Source organism: Ammospiza nelsoni, chromosome 8 (genome assembly GCF_027579445.1).
Source record: "Ammospiza nelsoni isolate bAmmNel1 chromosome 8, bAmmNel1.pri, whole genome shotgun sequence".
NCBI classification, from domain to species: Eukaryota; Metazoa; Chordata; class Aves; order Passeriformes; family Passerellidae; genus Ammospiza; species Ammospiza nelsoni.
In genome coordinates this window covers 33,772,905-33,792,314 of record NC_080640.1, presented here as the reverse complement: position 1 = coordinate 33,792,314, position 19,410 = coordinate 33,772,905, and the positions used below count along the sequence as shown (strand labels likewise).

At 49.2% G+C, this 19,410-nt stretch overlaps 1 protein-coding gene across 6 annotated transcripts in view; it reads left to right on the top strand.

Moving 5' to 3' along the window:
* Positions 1-19,410, top strand: part of ASCC1 (activating signal cointegrator 1 complex subunit 1) — a 34,528-nt gene that overhangs the window by 996 nt on the left and 14,122 nt on the right. For 5 of the 6 annotated variants that reach the window (XM_059477189.1, XM_059477192.1, XM_059477188.1 and 2 more), the window contains exons 2-9: positions 601-734; positions 1,811-1,910; positions 2,727-2,824; positions 4,022-4,200; positions 10,137-10,273; positions 12,396-12,515; positions 16,536-16,657; positions 18,697-18,776. In XM_059477189.1, coding sequence (XP_059333172.1) covers positions 626-734; positions 1,811-1,910; positions 2,727-2,824; positions 4,022-4,200; positions 10,137-10,273; positions 12,396-12,515; positions 16,536-16,657; positions 18,697-18,776 — 945 coding nt within the window. In that variant the 5' untranslated portion in view covers positions 601-625. The remainder of the gene's footprint in view (positions 1-600; positions 735-1,810; positions 1,911-2,726; positions 2,825-4,021; positions 4,201-10,136; positions 10,274-12,395; positions 12,516-16,535; positions 16,658-18,696; positions 18,777-19,410) is intronic. The other variant, XM_059477191.1, reaches the window with a different exon arrangement.

Below are 19,410 nucleotides of genomic sequence, written 5' to 3'. Positions count from 1 at the left end.
TAAATTAACCATGCCAGTGAATATAGAAATTCAAGTGCTGGGGATATGAAGTTTCTGACAAAACACTGCTGGCTCTTTGTTTTAGCACCATTAAATGTTCTCCACTCTAAACATTTTTAACTCAGTGCCAGCTAAAGCCCAAAGAAACTATGAAATGTCACATTGCCTGAGGTTACAGTGACTTTTAGCTGAAACCTGTGAGTTTCAGAGTTACATAGCTCACACTGCTTAAATTTCCTGCGTCCACTTGATTGTGCTTTATATACTTGTGATTTCTCATCAAATTGCTCTGTGATTGAGACACGTAAGGTTTGAGGAGGTGTTGCCTTTCTGAAGAGTCTACATGGAGGCGCTTTTAGCTCAAGGAGGGGAGGCTGAGATTGAATATTAGAAAGAAATTGTTCTCCTGTGAGGGTGGCAAGGCCCTGGCACAGGGTGCTCACAGAATCCCCATCAGAGCACCTGGGATAGTGGAAGGTGCCCATGGCAGGGCATTGGAATGAGCTAAGCTTTAAGGCCCCTGCCAACCCAGTGTGCAAGGAAACCCTGAAAGGAGCTTTTCCTTGGCCTGGGTTGGCAGAGCTGTCTGTGTTGTTGCAGTAGGAGGAGCAGGAGCAGGAGCAGGATGGATGTGCTGAGGCCCCCCTTGATAAGGATCGGGGGCCGAGTGTACCGCAAAAACCTCATCCAGGAGCAGCCCTTCCCACACGAGGAGGAGGAGGAATTCTGTGCAGGTAAGGGGTGATGCTCAGGGGGTGTAAACATTAGCACTGGGGACCTGGGGAGCTCTCAGAGTCACCTCTGATGCCTTTGTGGGCACAGAGACCCGCCCATGTGGTGGATTGAGGTGTTCAAGAGGGAGAGGAAGGCTTTGTGTTGGTCCCTGATGATCCTACTGCCCAAAGTGGAAGCAGTCCCAGCTATCCCAGGTGGGCTGGCTGACTGTGCTGCTGACTGTTCTGTTTTCCTGCTGACTGTGGAAGAACTGCAGGAAAAGGGAAAGCCAGATGAGCTGTGTAGATCTGTTTTTCCCAGGTTTCTTTCTTTCCCTTACCATCTTTATTTGCAGACATGGCAGCTGTTTGCTAAAGACCCTCTGTCCTTGCAATGTTTGTACCTTTAAAACTGGCCTTTTGATGACAAAATTCTTCCTGTCCTGGTATTCTTTTGTCTTTCTGCCTGTATCTTTGCTGTAGTTGTGTGTGAGTTGTCGTGGGCACAGAAAAGCTCCAGTGTTACTTTTCAGATGGGGCTGTGGCATTGTGTCCTGTTTCTCCTCCCACCTTGCCTTCCAGTGGATTGCACTAAGCTTTAACCAGGTGCTTTCCATTCAAATCCTTCCCTGCTTGTGTTGGAAAGGGAATAGGCAGCATGGATTCTTCCAGGGTGTTCTGTTTGATCTGAGAACAACCCAACAGCCTGCGGACGAAAGGTGCATCTGTTTCTAAATCACTGGCTTGAACCCTCAGACCAAAACTCTCCTCACCTTTCCTCTGTCTTCTTCTGCAGCCTTAAATTTCTGGATTGTCTGCCAGAAGAGACCATTCCCACTGTGTGGGAATTACACAAACTCCAGCTGAGAAAAACCCTGACCTGTAACTACCTGCTTCCTGCGCCTCCCTCCCAGCCGCATTTAGAAGCTGTCATTTCTGGTAGTGAGGTGATAAATACAAAGCAGTAACCCACAGCAGAGAGAAGCCCATTCCTTCCTTCATTTCACCTTGAAAGAAGGCTGGAAGGAGGCTGTTGTCCTCCATAAAGCCCTGCCAAAGGTGGCAGAGGTCTGGTTCTGATGCGGTTTTCCTGGCAGGCCCCGGTGATTGTGTGGATGAGCCCTGCGATGCCTTTGTGGTGGAGGAGACCGAGCGAGGCTTCCAGAGCCGCCTGGAAGTTCCCAGCCCCCTGTACAAGTGAGCCTGTGGCTTATTGGGGAAGAAGTTGAGCACAGAATATTTATTTTTGGAGGTTTGGATCTCTGGGATGTGCTCGGGGTTGGAGCGCTGGGGAAGGGGAAATTGGCAATGCCTTGAAGTGCGGTTGGGCCTCGCTTGACTCCTCACCGGCCCCGTGGGAGGGACAGCAGGTGGTGCTTGCTGGCTGGAGGAGAGGCTTTGAACATCTCTTCCCTTGAACATAAAAGCATCAAGGAGGCTGGGAGAAGGGAGGGGAGGAAGAGCTGGAGCGAGCAGCCTGGCAGGGGGAAGTTTGTGGGAGCTTTCAGAGAAAGCACACATGACTGGAATTGGCTATTGACTCCAGTCCCTTGTTCACTGGGGAACCTGTGGTGTTCAAAGTTTTATCTAGTTATTTTTGACAGTTTTATAAGTTAGATAGTTTTGCTGAAATACAGAGAAGGAAAAGTCGTCCATTGTGTATTTGGATGCTGGCAAATGACTACCTTGAGCAAAGCAAAAAGCAGAAAAAGAGCCCTTATTTCTTCCTCAGCTGGGATAATGGGAAAAGAGATAACCCACCTGATGGAGAGGATGTGGTGGGCAGAGCTGTTGTGGCCCTACCAACTTATTTTAACTTAAAGCAGTTGTGAGCCATAGCTCAGCATTGTCCCAGGCTGGACATGTGTGATGTCCTGGGGATCACCTCTGTGCCTGCATGTGGAGCTGGGTGTGTGCATCCCTCCAGCACAGAGGCTACAGGGCTGGGCGCACGTGATGGAGAGTGGCCCAGTGTCACTGTGTGAGGGAGACTCTTGCACTTTCTGCCTCCAGGTACATCATTGGGAAGAAAGGGGAAACCAAGAAGAGGCTAGAAACAGAGACTCGAACCTCCATCAGCATTCCCAAGCCTGGAGTGGAAGGAGAAATTGGTGAGTAAATCCACATCCACAAAATGGATGTGCTTTTGTCTGCTCTTGCATAAGCACAGTTTAAGCAGGGAGGGGGTACTGGAGGTGTTTTCCCTTTAATTCCTACTTCTTACACAGCCCTGACTCACTTTTTGGCCCTGGGAAAGTTACTTCACTTTTCTCCTCAGCTTATTTTTATTGTCTATAAATCCTTATTAAACAATGTCAGGTTTGGGGTTTTTTTTAAAGTCACTTCTAGGCATTAAATGGCTTGAGAACTTGGGTCCTGAATGTATTGTATTTTTTGTTTTTAGTTTTGCTTTTAAAGTAGTATTCCATCAATAAGAAACTGAAATAAGCATTCAGAGAAATGCTTGTTTATCTGTGTGCAAAGTAAACATCTGCACACGCTTTAATATGAGAAGGGTTGGGATGACATTCATGACTTTCTGCTGCTGGCACTAGAGCCCAGCAGTCAGAGCAGGGCTTCTTGTACCATATGTTCCCTCTCATCACTTCCAGGGATTTAAAAAGACAGGAGACCTTGCTCATCAGGGCTGACCCTTGTGGGTTCTGCCAGAGTGGGTATTTGGAGGGTTCCTTAGGGCGTGCTCCAGAGATTTCTGGCACAGGGATGTTTATGACAGAGCTCTGAGGAGGAAATGCTGGGAGGATCCCACTGTGATGCTGCACAGGAACACAGTGCTGCTTCTCAAGGAGTGGGTCTTGACTTCTTCCCAAGAACTGTGGAGGATTGTTAGGAAGGTTGAGAGATGTTGAAAACATGGCATAATAGGAAGCCAAGGAAATTTTGCTCCTTGCTGTTCTTTCCTTTTGAGCTCAAGTGTTCTCTGTTTGGTGCCTTGAAGTGCACGCACAAATAACAGAGAACAGTTATTTGATCCTTGATAGATTTCCATGGCATTTTCACTCTGACTGCCTATCTGAAAACTTGAAATAATGCTCTAGAAATCTGAAGGGTCCCTGAATTGGTGGCTCTCAGTGGTTTTTGGGCCCTCAGAGCAGAGGGATGCTTCTGATGGCATCACCCTGTCTTTGCTGAGCAAAGCACAGCCGCGTCAGGCATTTTAAGCCAAGCAGGGAGTCTGGCAGGTTTCTCAGTGCATGGCTGGGGGTTTTGATTCCTTGGGAGGCTGGGACTAACAACAGAGAGCTTCAGGGAAGCAGCGAGGCTGTTTTTGCTGTGTTTGCCTGCAGTGATCACGGGGCAGCAGCGGAGCGGGGTCATCTCTGCGCGGACGCGGCTCGAGGTGCTCCTGGACAGCTTCCGCAGGAGACAGCCCTTCACACACTTCCTGTCCCTGCCCCTCAACCAGCCTGCCATCCAGCAGAGCTTCCTGCACTTCAAGGAGGAGGTGCTGCACAAGTGCTCTAAGGTAGGGATCCCCATGGAACAGCACTCTAATCCTGTTTCATTTATTGCCAGAGCTCTTTGGCATTTTTCTTGAAGACTTTAAGTCAGTGGGTCTGCTGTGAGTTTGTTGAGTGCTGTTGTGAAATTTTCTGAAAAGTTGAATGGTTTACTTAGATATCCTCCCATCTAGAAAAGTCTCTACTAACAATTCACTAAGTTTCAAGAGGTTTGGGGTTTTTTGTTTTTAATAGGAAAGTCACTAAGTAATGTAGTGGACCTGTCTACATTTTATATGATTTTTACATAACCGTGAAATTAGGTAAGAAGGGTCAAAAATTTGCTGCTGCTTCTGTTTTACTTTCCTTTTGGCTCCTGCCAGTGCAGGAAGATGGGTGTCATTGCCAGAGCTGAGTGAGGATGACTTGGTAGCACATGCCATCCTGCAAATCTCATCACTTCCCTTCTTCCCCAGGAGACTTTGTGCTGACAGCACTCCTACTTGCCTTCAGATCTTGTGTTGGGAGGAGCAGGAAATAGTTAGGCATAGGGAAATGATGAAGAAAATGAAGGGAAAGCTCTGCATTGCCTGGTTTATTTTAGTGCTTCTGGGCTGGCAGAAGTGGTGTATCAGTGCACAGGGCTGGGCTGAGGAGAGAGAATGGTGTTATTAAATTGCCATGTTCTCTCTGTCTGCTGCAGGACATCTCTAGGCAAGAGAGAGGTCTCTCTGTGACTGCTGCAGGTTGCATTGCAGGCACACTGCAGGGCTCTGTGGCTGATTCTCTTCACTTTCATCTCCATCACTTCTTCTGGTGCCTTGCTAAGGTGAAAATACAATCTTGCACATAACACATCTTAAGAAGTTTAGTTTCCTATGTCTTCATGCCATGGGTGTGAATTATCTGACATCTGGGGAGACAGGAGTTCTTGCTCAAGTTCTCATGGTCACTTGCACGTCAGCTGTTTCATCTCCAAGAGCAGAAATGAGCTGTCTGTGCAGTCTTGTCTTTCCTGGCAGTCAGGATTTAAGCCCCTGTTCTCCTCCCAGCTGTTTAATTCCTTGACACCTTAGGAGCTTTCTATCACCTGACATTAAATACAGCTGAAATTGGCCAGCAGTTCCAGGGATTAGCCAGTGCAATGCCAGGAGAACCTTTCCCTCAGGCTAGGAGGATGATCTCTCTTCATTAGCCAGCAGCACTACCTTTATTAAAGCTCACCTTTAAAGCTCACCTTGATTAAAGGAATGCCCTGCAGGCAGGGGCATGGAAACATTAGCCTGGGAAGGTGTGGGCTGGACAGAGAGTTGGGACCTGGGGCTGGCATCGGTGATGGCCTGGCTCCCTCTGTTGGTTTCTGCTTTGTGTGGGACACACCAGGGTACAGTGAGAGAGGGGCTGGTGGCCTGCACAGGGCTGTACAGGGACACACCAGGGTACAGTAAGAGAGGAGCAGCTCTTTGGGGGCTGCACAGGGCTGTGTAAGGGCTGCCTGTGCCATTGGCTCTGGAGTGAGGCTGTTTATTTCAGCATGGGCTCTCTCCTGCCCTTTATCCCCTTCTGCCTGGGCTTATGGCTGCTGCAGTCCTTTCACCTGGCCTTCCTGGAGATCCTGCACTGCTGTGCCTGAAGGCTTGGCATCCTGGACTCCATGTATTTGATTCTCCTCCTCCTCCAGCTGTCTGCCAGCAGGTCCTGTGGATCTCTGTGGTCCCTCCCTGTGGCCTTGCCTGCTGCAGTAACCTCAGTCTGTCCCATACCACCTGCTGGCTTCTGGCTGCCTTGCTGTTGGATGAGTGTTCCAAGGACCTTTCTAAGTCCTTTCAGTTTCTAAGATGTGTGTTTAACCATCTTTGCAGGCAGTGCTGCTGTTTGTGCTCTCCTCCAGTGTTTTCAGTCCTGCAGCACACCAGGCTCACCCAGGCCCAGCCCTTCTCCCTGCAGAGCCCTCATTTTCCTGCCTCCTTGGTGGGTTGCATCTCTGCAGCCCTCCTGCACTGGTGATCCTGCTTGCTCTCCAAACCCCTCCTGGTCTTGTCTGTCACATTGTGTCTCTTGTTTACTCTTAAATGTCAGTTTGCATCTCTGGGGGGAGGGGGGTTGTCTGCCATCTCTTACAAACGTGCTCACAGACTTTGTGCATTCCTCAAGTGCTGTCAGTCACTTTTGGAAGGAGCTGCCTGCAAACCTTCACATGCTCCTTGTCTCAGAAAACTGCAGCAATCCAGACTTGGTCAGGGAAGTGCTGAGACCAAGCACTGGCTATGTTCATCTTTCCTCCTCCTGCCTTTCCTTCTGTCTGTCCTGCAGGTTTTGTTGTGTCTGGACAGCTCCAAGTCCCATAAGGGCCTGAAATGTTCCTGGCACTGCTTACATCAGCTCTAGAGTTGCAATTTTGAGTTTGAAATGTGGATCTCAGTCAGTAACAGGTATTCAGGGGGTTGCATATGCTTGGCCTAGGAATATATAGTGCTTTATTTTCTGCCCTTCCTTCTCCTGGTATTAGCAGAAGGGTTTCTAGGTATATTTATTGCTTCCTGTTAGTTGTGGAGTGCAGTGCAGCCCTGTGCCTCCCTCAATCACTCCTGCAGCCAGTAATGCCACTCTAATACCACTTTATCTCACAGCAGGGTCTGCTAGAAAGCACATCAGTAATGAAAAACAGTAATTCAAAACTGTGCCTCACAGAGCAATAAAAGAGCTTATAGATTTGTCCAAAGCAATGGGATTTCTCAGAATACTTGAGGAAATCTGAATGGGTTTCAGTGACAGAAGGGGGGTGTTTCTCTACCTGGTCCAAAACATCACAGAATGAGGTGAACTTCAGCCTTTGAATGAGGGATAATAGTGGCAAGGAAGGGAAAGGAGCAGGGGTGTTTGTGTATGTTGTGTGTGTGAGAATCTCTTCTGGCCATTGAGCATTTGTGAGGGACTCGGTTTCTCTCTGAGGCAGTTACCATGACAACCATTCATTTATATTTTATAGCATTTTGTTGGTAGGTATTTGCTTTCTAAGTTTTTTTGTGTGTGTCTTTAAATGCTTTTAGAATATAAACCTTGTGCTGAAACACAGAACACTTCAGGTGTTGTTCATGCTGTGCAGTCAGGGCTGGCAGGGAAATGAAGCAGGGCTGAGGGGAGGTTCTTTTAGGCTAATTTAATGTAAATATGGGGAGGTGGCTCACCTGGACAGGCTCATCACTGATGTGGTGCAGTAGGAGGTCTGGACAGCTGGGTGACCTTGGAAGTGTCCTCTCTCTCACAGTCAGAGTGAGGAGAGCTGAGATGTCTGTCTGAGCATGCAGGTGGAAAAGGGAAGAGACTTTGCAGTGAAAAATCACAGTTGGGTCTTGGAGAGCTGTGCAGTGTTTGCAGACTGAACAGGCTGCAGCTGTAGCAGGGAAAGAAACATGATTGCTGTCATATATGGCAACCTGTAAATACCAAACTTTGCTAGTGAGGTGTTTTATCTCAGAGTGGAAGGGACAGAAAGTGGGAGGGGTTTTTGAGCCTGTAGCTCCTCAGTCAATCCTGTGCAAATACTGTTTTCCTGGCTCACTCCTTTGTTTGTGCATCAGGGTGGCACAGGGCACAGAACTGGCATGCAGCATCCTGCTCTTAAGGAAAAGAATCCTGAAAAACATAAATCTGTCTGCAAACATTGGGAGCTCTAAAACAGTAGAGAGGGCAGGGCCAGAGTGGAAGAGCTAAGGAGCTTGATCCCTGGGCTGAGGTGTGTTGTAATTTAGGGTTTCCCTGCTACAAGGTCTTACATTTGGAGGGACAGCATGCTTGGGCTTTGCAAGGAGTTGGAGACCCCAGATAAAACCCTTTCTATGTTCCTTCTAAAGAGGGAGAGCAGAAGTAGAAGTCTTTGGTAGCAGGAGGGAGAAAAAATGACTGAGTGGAAATGAGGTGAGATTTTTTGACCATGATAGGGCAGTGTTAGGGAGAGGCAAGCTAAAAAGCACAGTCACCACATATGGGTAGTGCATAAAGGGATTATTCTTCCTGCCTCTCAATACATCCTAAAGAGCCCAGGTTTGAACAGTAAATTTTTGTAGAGACAACAGGGCAGGTTCCCCTGAGGTGACTCAGTGATTGCTGATCACACATCATGATCTGGGGTTGGAGTAATTGAGTTCCAGCCTTTTTGCATCCTGGTGAGCAGCATCCAGCCAGGAAGGGCTGCTCAGACACCCCCAGGAACGTTGGCTGCTCCAGGGAGAGCCAGCTCTGACGCAGCATCTATTTTATGTGTGGGAGAAGTGGGATCTGCTGGCCTGTGAAAGAGTAGGGAGTGCAAGCAGGGTTTTGAGGAGCTGCCTGAGATACTAGGGAGTAAAGCAGGAGGATTATCTAGGTCTGGGCCTGCTCACTGTGCACTGCCCTTCCCTGCTGAGCTCCCCAGCAGCAGCAGTGTGGCTCGTGGAGGTGACGTGCCATCCTTTGTCAGCTCAGCCCACACTCAGGTGTTGAAAACCTCAGGGGAAAATGCTGCTTTTGAGGCAGGGTCATGTTTACAGCACAAATTGTGCTGGGGCAGAAAATGAGGGCAGGCTTTGGCTTTTTGAGCTGCAAAGGGCTGTGTTGCTGTACCTCATCTGTGCACTCTGTGACCTTGGCTGGTTATCAGTGGCAAGGTTAAATCAAACCTTCTCCCAGGTTCTGTTACCCAAGCTGTTTTTTTGTGAAGGGCCAAATATTCTGACTGCAGATATCACAGGAGAAAAAAGGCTGACAGAGAGGAATCATGTCCTGTCATGCATGTGAACAGCAGCATGAATTAAAGAAGCCACAAAGCTTTTACTGCAGGGAGGGGAAGGCAGGAAGAAATGAGATGGGGCCATCCCTGGTGTTTGCCAGGCTGTGGCTGCTGGAGCAAGCTCCTGGCCTCTCTTTTGCAGCCTGCCTTGTCCCTAATCCAGCCCAAAAGCTGTGTTGTAGAGAAGGGTCTGCATGTGATCATTAGGCATGAAAAATGCTGAGCGAGATGTGGGGCATGAAACTCTTGACAGGCTGAGATACTGCAGCATTTAAACGTCTGAAAGGTTTTATTTCAAACTCTGGAGCACAGTAGAAACTTGAAAGCTATTGTTCTCAGCTGGTGCACTCTTTTCAGATGCAGAAAGGCTTCCATGGCCTGGCAGGTTGGCTTCTTCTGGAGTTAAAATTGGAGGTTATTTAATGCGCTGATGGGAAGTGGCCACTAAGTGGAAATAATTGTTTTAATATGGGTGTGTTAACCATCCTTGAGGTATTTTTATAAGTATCCTAGAACAGAATTGCAAGTTTCTTAAAGCTGGATGTAACTGCTGCTCCACCTGGGAGCAGTTCCTCCCCAGCAACAACACACAGCTCTTCTTATAAAGGGAATTTAAACTTAATTCACCTCAGCAAACTATAGGGTGTATGAGAAGCAGAAAAGTATAATTATCAGAGCTGGTATTAGCTGTGCTTCTGTTGTGAGGTGTAACCTGTGTTTAGACAGGATTTAGAGACCATTTAGAGCTTGTCACTACAGCTGGTCTCAGTTTTATTGCACAAGAAATGGATTGAAGTTTTAAATCTGAGCTGGCTTGTGTTGAGTTCATTGCTGGTAGCAGATGCTGTGTCGACACCTGTGGAAGTCTCCTCCCAAAAACCCCATACAAGTGAGTGTTGCAGGTCTTGGGTACCAAGTTACAGCCTGCTGTCCTGATCTTCAGGCTGCTGTTGAGCAGCTCTGATGGAAGAGCAGGGAAACTCTGTGGTGGGACTGCAGCTCATCTGCCAGGCTGAGATTGCTTCCTCACAAAGCCTGGGGTGTTTTCAACTTTGAGTCATTACCAACCCAACCAGAGATAAAGGGATTGATGCCAGTGACTTGGTACCTGCTTTCTGTGGTGTTTATCCCTGTGGTGGAGCAGGGTGTGTGTGGATGAGGTAAGACACCTCTGTGTGATGGATTGATTTGTAGGATCACGGGGTCAGCAGCAGCCTGTTCCAGAACCCTGCAAAGCTCCACCTGACTATCGGGACGCTGGTGCTCCTGAATGAACAAGAGATCCAGAGAGCCTGTGACCTCCTGCAGCAGTGCAAAGAGGACTTTGTGGAGTAAGTGGTGGTAGAGGGATGTCATCACCAAGGCCTGGAGAGTGGGGAAAGCAGCACTCTGTCTTGATGAGGAACAGTGAAGAGAAGAGCAGCTCAGTAGTGTTCTCCCAACTCTACAAATTGAGAAAAATTTAGAAATGTTTTGAAACATTTAGAAATGTTTCAAATGGGGCAGTAGAAATCACTGAGCAGCCACAGAGAGCCTTACAGCATCTGTAGCTCAGCTCAGACCCTCAGCATTCCCTGAAAACCTGCTCTGCTCCCTTCTCCTCCTCACATGCATCCCCATTCTTTGTGCCTGAACGGTTTTTGCTGCTGTCTCCTGCCTGCAGCAGAGGGAGGGCTGGGCTCCCTTACCTTTGCACGCTGCCTGCAGTGGGCTCTGGCTCTGGCACTCCCCTCCTGCCTCAGAGCAGATGCTGAGGTGTCCTTGACACACATTCCTGGGCGGGGGGAGCCACCAGGAGCCCTGTGGGTGATCAGCCTGAAAGCGCCCGCGCTGCTCTGGGAGCGCGGCTGCCTCGCTGCCTCTTAACACCCAGCTGCAGATGTTGGGGCTTTGGCTGCAAGTGTGCTCCAGTGACACCTTAATTAGCTTATCTCTGGTCAGCTTAGTAATTGGAGATGGCCTGAGGGGGTGGTTTATTTATTTATTTATTTCTGCAAAGCCTTTGCACACAGAGCACGGATCCTTCGCGTTCATTCATTTGCTGCCTCGGTGCATGAAGAATTGGCCACGCTGTGCCAGCTAATATCTGTGGGAATTAATGCATGGCCAGAATTCATACCTCTGCCTTTAAAAGGATGGCTTCAGTTCAGCTGTTGAACAGAAATGCAAGTGTGTTTCCAGGGGGAGGCTCTAAATGCAATATTTGGAAAGTGCCAGCTTCCACATAAGTGGATTGAACTGATGCCGAGAAAATCATTGCTCCCTGTTTCCTTTAGTGAAGGGGGAATCAACACTTGAAGGTAACCTTTAGTTTATTTCCCCTTCCACACCCAAGTAAATATACTTGGAAAATTAATTAGGCTCCCTTCCACCTACATAAACCTTCATTAGCTTTCATTTCCTTTTCTAAAGTGCAACCAGTGCCCTCTGAAGGTAGCTGTGACCTTTTTGACCCTTTTTGGAATATTGACCTTTAGTGCTGTTAGTTTGGTGTCCATAATAGTACATTTGTGCTGTTTCCCTCCCAGTAACTGTACTGGGAAGGGAAAACACACTGCTTATTTCACTTGGGAATCTTTGCTGAGCACCTCAAAAGCTGAACAGGAGTGAGCAAGGTCAGAGCAAAGTCACACTCACCTTGTTACCTTGTGTTAGTTACATCTGCCTGCCCAGACACCCCCTGTTCTTTGCACGAGCCCTGGGTGTTAAACAAGGCTTCACTTACTCACAGGGAGCACTGGCTGTGGCACCAGCCTCCCCAGGATGCTGTGCTGGGAAAGGCAAGGAGGCAGAGTGCTGGGAAGCAGGTACACTCTGCAGGGTGTTTGCAGGTGTGGGAGTGCATATTATATCCTGCATGAAGAGCTGGAGCTGATTTCAAACCAGCTCTGTTTCCTGGCTGGATGGTGCACTCAGAGCTGTGTTCTGTATCAAGTGCCTTTCCCAGCAAAAATCAGAGACTTTATGGTTGCTCTTTTCACAGGGGGGCAGGAGCCTCTCTGGAATGAGAACTTGGACCATTTCCTTCTGCTGGGTTTTCTGACATGTGGAGGGAGATCTCCATGTTGGCCTGGACTGTGAACACTGACAAGTTGATTTAATGTGTGTCTGAAACACCAAATGTATGAGCTCAAATTCTTTTACCACTCAGGGTGACAAGGCAACAGCAGCCATAGGCTTTTGAGTTTTAGGAATTAGGGAGACTTTTTGAGTTTGGGTTTTTGCAGTGCTAACAAGCTGAAAAATAGGGGACAGAGAAGAACTCCTGGGTGGAGTTCACTGCCCCATAGGCTCTGTATAACATTTAGGTCCCACTGTGGCAAAAGGAATATCTAATCTCATTCTCCTAGTAAGCCCAAATATTTGGTATGTGCACGAGGAGCACTATGTGTTACATTTCAAGAGCTGGTGTGATGTTTTGCTTTTTAACATCAGGGATTTCTTGAATTTTAGCCAAATTACTGGAGGCCAGCCCCTGACAGTGGAGGTAGCAGGAGTGGAGTACATGAACGATGACCCTGCCATGACAGATGTCCTTTATGCCAAAGTCCACATGAAGGATGGCTCAGACAGGTGAGTTCCCCCTGCTCCTGTGTTCCCTTCCTCCCCAGAGTGCCAGGGAAGCCCTCTGGAGCTGGTGGGTGTTCTGGCAGTCCTCAGGCCAGCAGTCACCAAGATGAAGTCATCCTTGCTTCCTGAAGCAGTCAAGCAGTGATGTGTTTGCTCTTTAACTCACTCACTGCAGCTGAAGGATGTTATTTGTTTCTGCAGCAGTCTGTCAGGGTGAGTGATGGAGTCACAGCTCACACAGGGATCAGATGGCCAAGGAGATGCTCCTGAGAAGACTTAGAAGGCAGGAGGATTTGGCCTCTGCTGTCTGGTTCCCAACCTGCAGTCCAGATTAACCTGGACAGCCTGGTGTGTTCCATTCTGCAGCACTTAATTATTCTTTAAACCCAGTTAGCCCAGAAGGTCCTTAGAAGAGCATGACCTGATTGCAGAGCTGGTGTGTGTGTCTGCAGCAGCCTGGAATGGGTGCTGGGTGGGAAATGACTTTTGGAGGTGCTGCTGCAGGATCCTGAAGCCTGGTTGGTGTCAGCTCCAGTGTTTGTGCTGTTCCCCACTGTGGCTGATGGCTTCAGCTCTGCAAACAGCCCTGCCCAGGATGTGCCAGTGTCTGGACAACTTTCCTTCATCTTGTTTTTGACAAGGACTGTGCAACCAGTAGCAGCACCAGCTTTTCTCTTGGTGCTTTCTGGCAGACTGAGGAAGCACAAGTGGGGCTTGGAGCACCCTGGTCTGGTGGAAGGTGCCTCTGCCCATGGCAGGGTTTGGAAGCAGCTGATCTTTAACACCTCTTCCAACCAAACCACTGTAGATTGTGTGATTAACACAAGAGCTGTTGTGCTCAGTGCTGCTGGGTGCCAGAAACAGGGAAGAGGAGTAGCCAAAAGAGCTTTACCTGCTGTCTCTGAGCCTCAGCCCTCTCTGCCTGCCAGCACTGCCCTTTGTTGTGTGTTCCCATTGCCAGAGGACAGCAGGAGCTAGCAGAGGAGCATGGAGGAGGGAGGCTGTGAGCAGGGACTGGCTCAGGGAGGAAGGGATGTGTGCTGGCACATCCTTTCCCTCAGGGCTGAGGAGATGCTGAGGGGGGGCCCTTTGGAGGCTGTGTTGGAGTCAGAGATCAGAAGTGGGATAAGGAAATGAGGGGGAAAATGAAAAATGCTGAGAGGCAGTAGGAATTGAAGTCTTTTCTTGGCTCTTCCACTTTGAAGTCTGTCCTACCCTGGAAGAGGTGAGATAAAAACAAATGGGGCAGGTGGGGAAGCAGGGCAAGGCAGAGATCAGCCAGGGCCAGAGCACAGGGAGAAAGAGCAGGAGCACTTGGAAAGATGAGATGGAGACAGACACTGCATGACCCAAATGTCCTTTGGTGGGTTTGCTGTAGAGAGCATCTAAAATACCAGCTCTGGGCCTCTCCTCCTGAGTCACCAAGCTCTGGCTCTCTCTGAGGTGCAATGTTTGCCAGTCTGGTTACATCTGAAAATAAATCTGCGGCCTCAGGAGCTGGGAGAGGAATCCTGCAGAGCATAAAGCAGGGCCTGAATTGACAGTGATGCCTGCCTGCCTCTGGGGACAGCTGGAATTGTTGGCACTTGCACCCTGCTCTGTTTCAGATGCCAGCTGTGCCCTGTGTGATGAGAACACACTTGGGCAGAATGCTGGAGAAGGTGCTGATGTGCATCAGGGCTGGCAGAGCTGCTTTGGGCAGGGGAGGGAAGTGAGGTCTTCAAAACCACCTGGCCTTGAAACTGAAAACAGCACTCGCACCCCCCAAGAAGAGACTGATGCCTCCACTGTCCTTCACAGAGATCTGTTACCTGAGGTTTTGACCAAAACCAGACCTTGTGCTTTGCATGGCACCTGGAAACTGCAAACTGCCAGGCTTCTCTTCCACAGCACCTGATTTGCTTTTCTGCATAGCAGCAGGCTCAGAGAGGGCCAAGCAATTTGAAGTTCTAATCCTTGGCCCAGGCTGGTGCTGCCCTCACCTGCAGATTAATTCCCAGAATCACAGAACAGGCTGAGTTGGAAGGGAGCAGTCAGGGTCATTGAGTCCAGCTCCTTGCTCTGGCCAGGACACCCCAACACCACCACTCTGTCCCTGAGAGTGGTGTCCAAGTGCTCCTGGAGCTCTGGCAGCCCTGGGGCCAGTGCCAATTCCCTGTTCAGTGCCCCATGACTATCTGGGTGAAGCACCTTCTCCTGATATCATTTACCTGGCACTTCTCCCCTTATATAGTTCCTTAGCTATTAGCAAGCATCCAGAAAAACATTTAGCTTTGCAGAGGGGAAAAAAAGGATTTTTTGTATTGATGGAGAGCAGCTTTTCCTTCCTTTGAGATTCCAGCAGACACTGTGTTAGACCAGCAGTGATTATAAAGAGAGGACAAATGGTGATGCCTCCAGAAAGCCCTGCTTTGTTTTCTGGCCTGTGACACAGGTCATTGCTGAGCAGCTCCCTGAAGCTGCTGTGCCTTGCTGAGGGAAGTGGGGAAGCAGCTTCTGAGCTGCAAGGCCAATGCCAGAGGAGAGCAGCAGCCACGTGGCTTCCTGTGCAGGATCAGAGTGCTGCAGCCTGTGCTGAGAGAGGTGTGTGCCTTCCTGTCTCATGCAAGATGTCCTGTTAGCTCTGTGGAGTCCCTGGCATGGCTGAGGGGTGGAGTTCCTTCCTGATCTTTGGATGATCTTGATCAGCTTAAGCTGTAAAGCAGGAGATTTGATTTATCCTGACTTAGCTTGCATAACTGCAGACAGAATTAGGGGTTGGCAAGCCCTTCTGCACATATAATGGCTCAGACTGAAAGAGGGATCATGCTCTGATGCCTCCCACATGGCAAATAATTTCCATTATAATTCATTCTAATTTGTTTTATTTCCTTGATTAACTTTATAACGTAATAAAGCACCATTTTCACTTGAGCTATTCTCTGTTAATTTGTTTTAGTATTGTCTGTAATGATATTCATTTAATCTTTGTCATTGCTTAATTTTAAAAATCACTGAAGTAAAGCCAGAAAATAGTAAAAAGCCATGACAATTGGTAGTTTGAGAGTCTTGGAATGGTCACATGGGGGCTGGCAGCCCGTGAGGGGCAGCCCAGAGGCAGCAGTGGGGTCAGAGCTGGCAGCCCCAGGCTCTGGGGACAGGCCATGCTCTGCCACAGCTCAGACACCATGGTGGGACCTCAGAGCAGAAAGCTTCTGATCCCTGGGACGTGCTGGGGGAAGCTCAGATTCTTCTGCACAGGCTGAGTACCCTCTGGCCTTGTTTTCAGAGACGGGAAGCTCTCATTGTGTCATATCCTCTCCACCTTTGGTAAGAATCAGGCACTGCAGAGATTTTTTGGCACAGCAGCAGCCTGGAAGCTCCTTCAGCTCCTTAGACATGAGCACAGTGCTCTGATCCCTGTCCTAGGCTGGGTCTGCCCTCAGATCCTGAGAGTCAGGGCCAGACACAAAGGTGGGAATGAGTCCTTGGATTTTGCTTGCTCAGTAGCTCCAAAGCTGGAGTGCTCACCAGGATGTGCTGGCAGGGTTTGTGGCCCTGTCACCACGTTCCCAGACAAGCCCAGGGCTGGGTTGGTTATTTGGGGCAGAGAGGAGCCAGGCTGCAGCAATCCCTGAGCACATCCTGGGAGCCAAGGTGCCCAGGCCCCTGCGGGTGTGCAGATTTTAGCATTTGCAAGGAGAGTCACATTGTGTTTCCTGGCAGTAGGAAGATGCATCCTTCAGCTCCCAGTAACATCTGTCACTGTGAGTGAGCTCTGTGCTGTGCTAAATCTGCCCTTCCTCCTGGAATATTTGCAGCAGAAGCGATCACAGAGGAAGCTTTGTGCAACACTCAGAACTTTTTGCATTAGAGCTGAATGCTGATGCCTCTGCTCGCTTTCCAACAGGGACTGGCTCCCTTTCCTGTGTGCAGGCAGAGACTTCATTTCACACTTGCTGCCCTTCTGGCTGGAATGCCCAGAGCTGGTGCTGCAGAGGCTCCTTGTTTCATGTGGCCCTGTTCTTTCCCTTTGCTTCCCAGGTTGCAGGTGCTGGCTGATCAGCTGGTGGAGCGCTTTGTGGCCTCTGGCCTGATGCTTAAAGAGTGGGACAGGGTGAAGCTGCATGCCACAGTCATGAACACTCTCTTCAGGAAAGATCCAAGTACGTACAGAGCCTTCATCCTTGCTGCTCAATGCATTTAAAGTAGTCCTTTTGCTCAGCAGATGCTTTTTTTTGCTTTTTCAGTGTGGTTTTCTTACTTACAGGGCTGGGGGGGAGATGTCTGCAGATAAAACCCAGAAGAAAATAAAGCAATGAACAAAAGTCATAGATTCAAAACCTTGGCACCCTGTAGCACTGCTAGGGAAAAATATGTTCAAGTAGAATCATAGAATGTCCTGAGTGGGAAGGGACCCACAAGGATCATCCAGCCCAGCTCCTGACCCTGCCCAGGACACCCCAACAATCCCACCCTGTGCCTGAGAGCATTGTCCAAACACTCCTGGAGCTCTGACCATTTTCTGGGGAGCCTGGTCAGTGTTCCCTCTGGGCAAGGAACCTTTTCCCAATATCCAACCTCCCCTGGCACAGCTCCAGCAGTGCCCCTGGGTCCTGTCCCTGGTCACAGAGATCAGAGCTGCTCCTGCACTGCCCTTTGTGAGGAAGCTGCAGATCCTGATGAGGTGTCCTCTCAGTCTCCTTCAGGCTGAACAGAGCAGGTGACCTGAGCCACTCCTCATGGAGGTGAGATCTTGGGCACTCTGTGTCCCAGTGTTAAATTGAAACTGGGTAACATCTCCATGTGTTGTGCTGACCTTCAAACAAGATGAAAACATAATCCTCTTTGGTTAACTTAGAGACTGCCCATTTCTTTAGGAAAATGATACCATTGTCTTTCTCCTTAAATCAGATGCAGACAGATGAATGTGATGCGAAGCTGAATGTGAGCTATTCTTGAGTGTATGGCGTCTACTGTCTCTGCCAAAAGATTGTCTGCTCTGAGCTGTCTCTAGCATCACTCTGATCACATTACTTTGCAAAGCAGCCCTAAAAGCATCATCCTTGGGGAGGGGCAATGTGTTACAGCCTGGTTCTCCATGTGCAAACATGTGTGCTCTGGCCCCTGTGCACTGCGATAGGTTGTGTCAGGAATTCTTTAGTTGTTGCCTCTCTGAATCTCTGCAGGGACAGTGATAACAGCAGGTGATTTGTGCCATTGTCTTCTGGGCAGGTTTTGGCTCTGACTGCTGCTGAACTCAAACAAGCACACCCAGGGTGTAGAAACCCTGTAAAGATAGGGCTCAGTTTGAGAGCCCTGGAAATGTGACCCCAGAGTGCTGCTGTGGCCCTGCACATGGGCAGCTGGTCTGGCATCCTCAGGCTGTGTTCTGCACAGCCCCATGAGGCACGAGAGGCATTCAGACACAATGGGGAGAACGCATTCCTCAGGCAGCCATAGGAGTCTCTTTGTATTCCATACAGGATCTGAACAGCAAGCTGGATGTGAGGGGGACTTCACAGTTAATGATGGAGATGAAAAAGAAATACTGAATATATTCACTGAGGGAGGCAGAGGTGCTGTGGAAGGCACAGATCATGTACTTGGGGATTATATAAAAACCCAGCTGTGCTCTGGGGAAATGGATCTCACATGTAGGCTTTTGGCAGCTGCTGTAGGCCTGGGTTGGTGTTCTGAATGTCTCTCTGTGTGTGTGGCTGTGTGCCCACCCCACAGAAGCATCCACAGCACACACAGGGTGCAGGCAGCACAGGTTTGTGTCAGGGCTGTCCCCATCCTGCCTGGCGCTGTGCTGGCGCCTCAGCCTGGGATCTGGGGCTGTTCCAGGCCATGCAAGTGCTGTCTCACACCCTGCCATGGCAGGATGAGGGATGAAAACAAGCCAGGGAGAAGCAGGTGTGTTACACTGAGCAGTCAGCCCTACAGAGTCACCCTGGCAGGAGCTGTGATTTGGGGCCTTTCCTCCAGGTAATAACAGAGGTGATCCCCATAGGGGCACCAGCTCCAGCCCTTTTCCTCCTAAAATCCAAGTGGAAATGGTTTTTATTTGCACTGAGAACTGGGCAAAGATGGTTTATTAGCTGGCAGCTGACTTTGGGGAGGGACAGAGTGGGGGGTGAAGTACAGCACACAGAGTTCTCCCATCTGAAGCTCATTCTGCTGGTGGCTTTTCTCTCTACAGCTGAAGAACGAAACAACACAATGCCTGGTAAATCATCTTTCAAGGAGCGGGAGTCATTTAATGGCCAGAATATCCTCAAGGTCAGTATGAAACAATTAGGGAAATGGAGCCAGCCATGGATATTGTATAGCCAGAAGAGGTCGAAACACCTCTTCTAAACTGCTTTTGTCTTGGGCTTATGGGATCTCCTGGGGCTTGGGAGGGGTGGAGGGGAAGGGGGGAATCTGTTTAGAAAATAACCAGTCCAGATCACTGGTGACTGGGAGCATTAGAGTGTTTAACAGGAGCATTCCTGGAGCTGCTGAGGCTCAGAGCAGGGATATGAAGCACGAATGCTAAGTGGGTGTTCGTGTTGTCATTTACTTCGCTCCTGTTTTACCCTGGAGACTCAGGCTCGAGTTGATTCTCAGCCCACCAGAAAGAAGCACTTCGTTGCTCTTGTTCTACTCATATATATTTATGAAACTAAACCCCACTCTCATTTCACTTACTCTTTCCTTTTTGGGTTTTAATCTCTGCTATTGATTTGCTCCAGAAAGATACTGGGTAGTGGTAGGGAGTCCCACCAGGATCTGAGGGCTTTGGCAGTGATCAGAGGTTAGAAAACACAATCCCCCAGACTGTAGAGGTTGGGAAAGGCTCAAAGGGGAGCACACTGCAGACTCCCAGGCTTTGCCAGCCAGGGTTGGGGCTGCAGGCAGCCTCTGCGGCTCA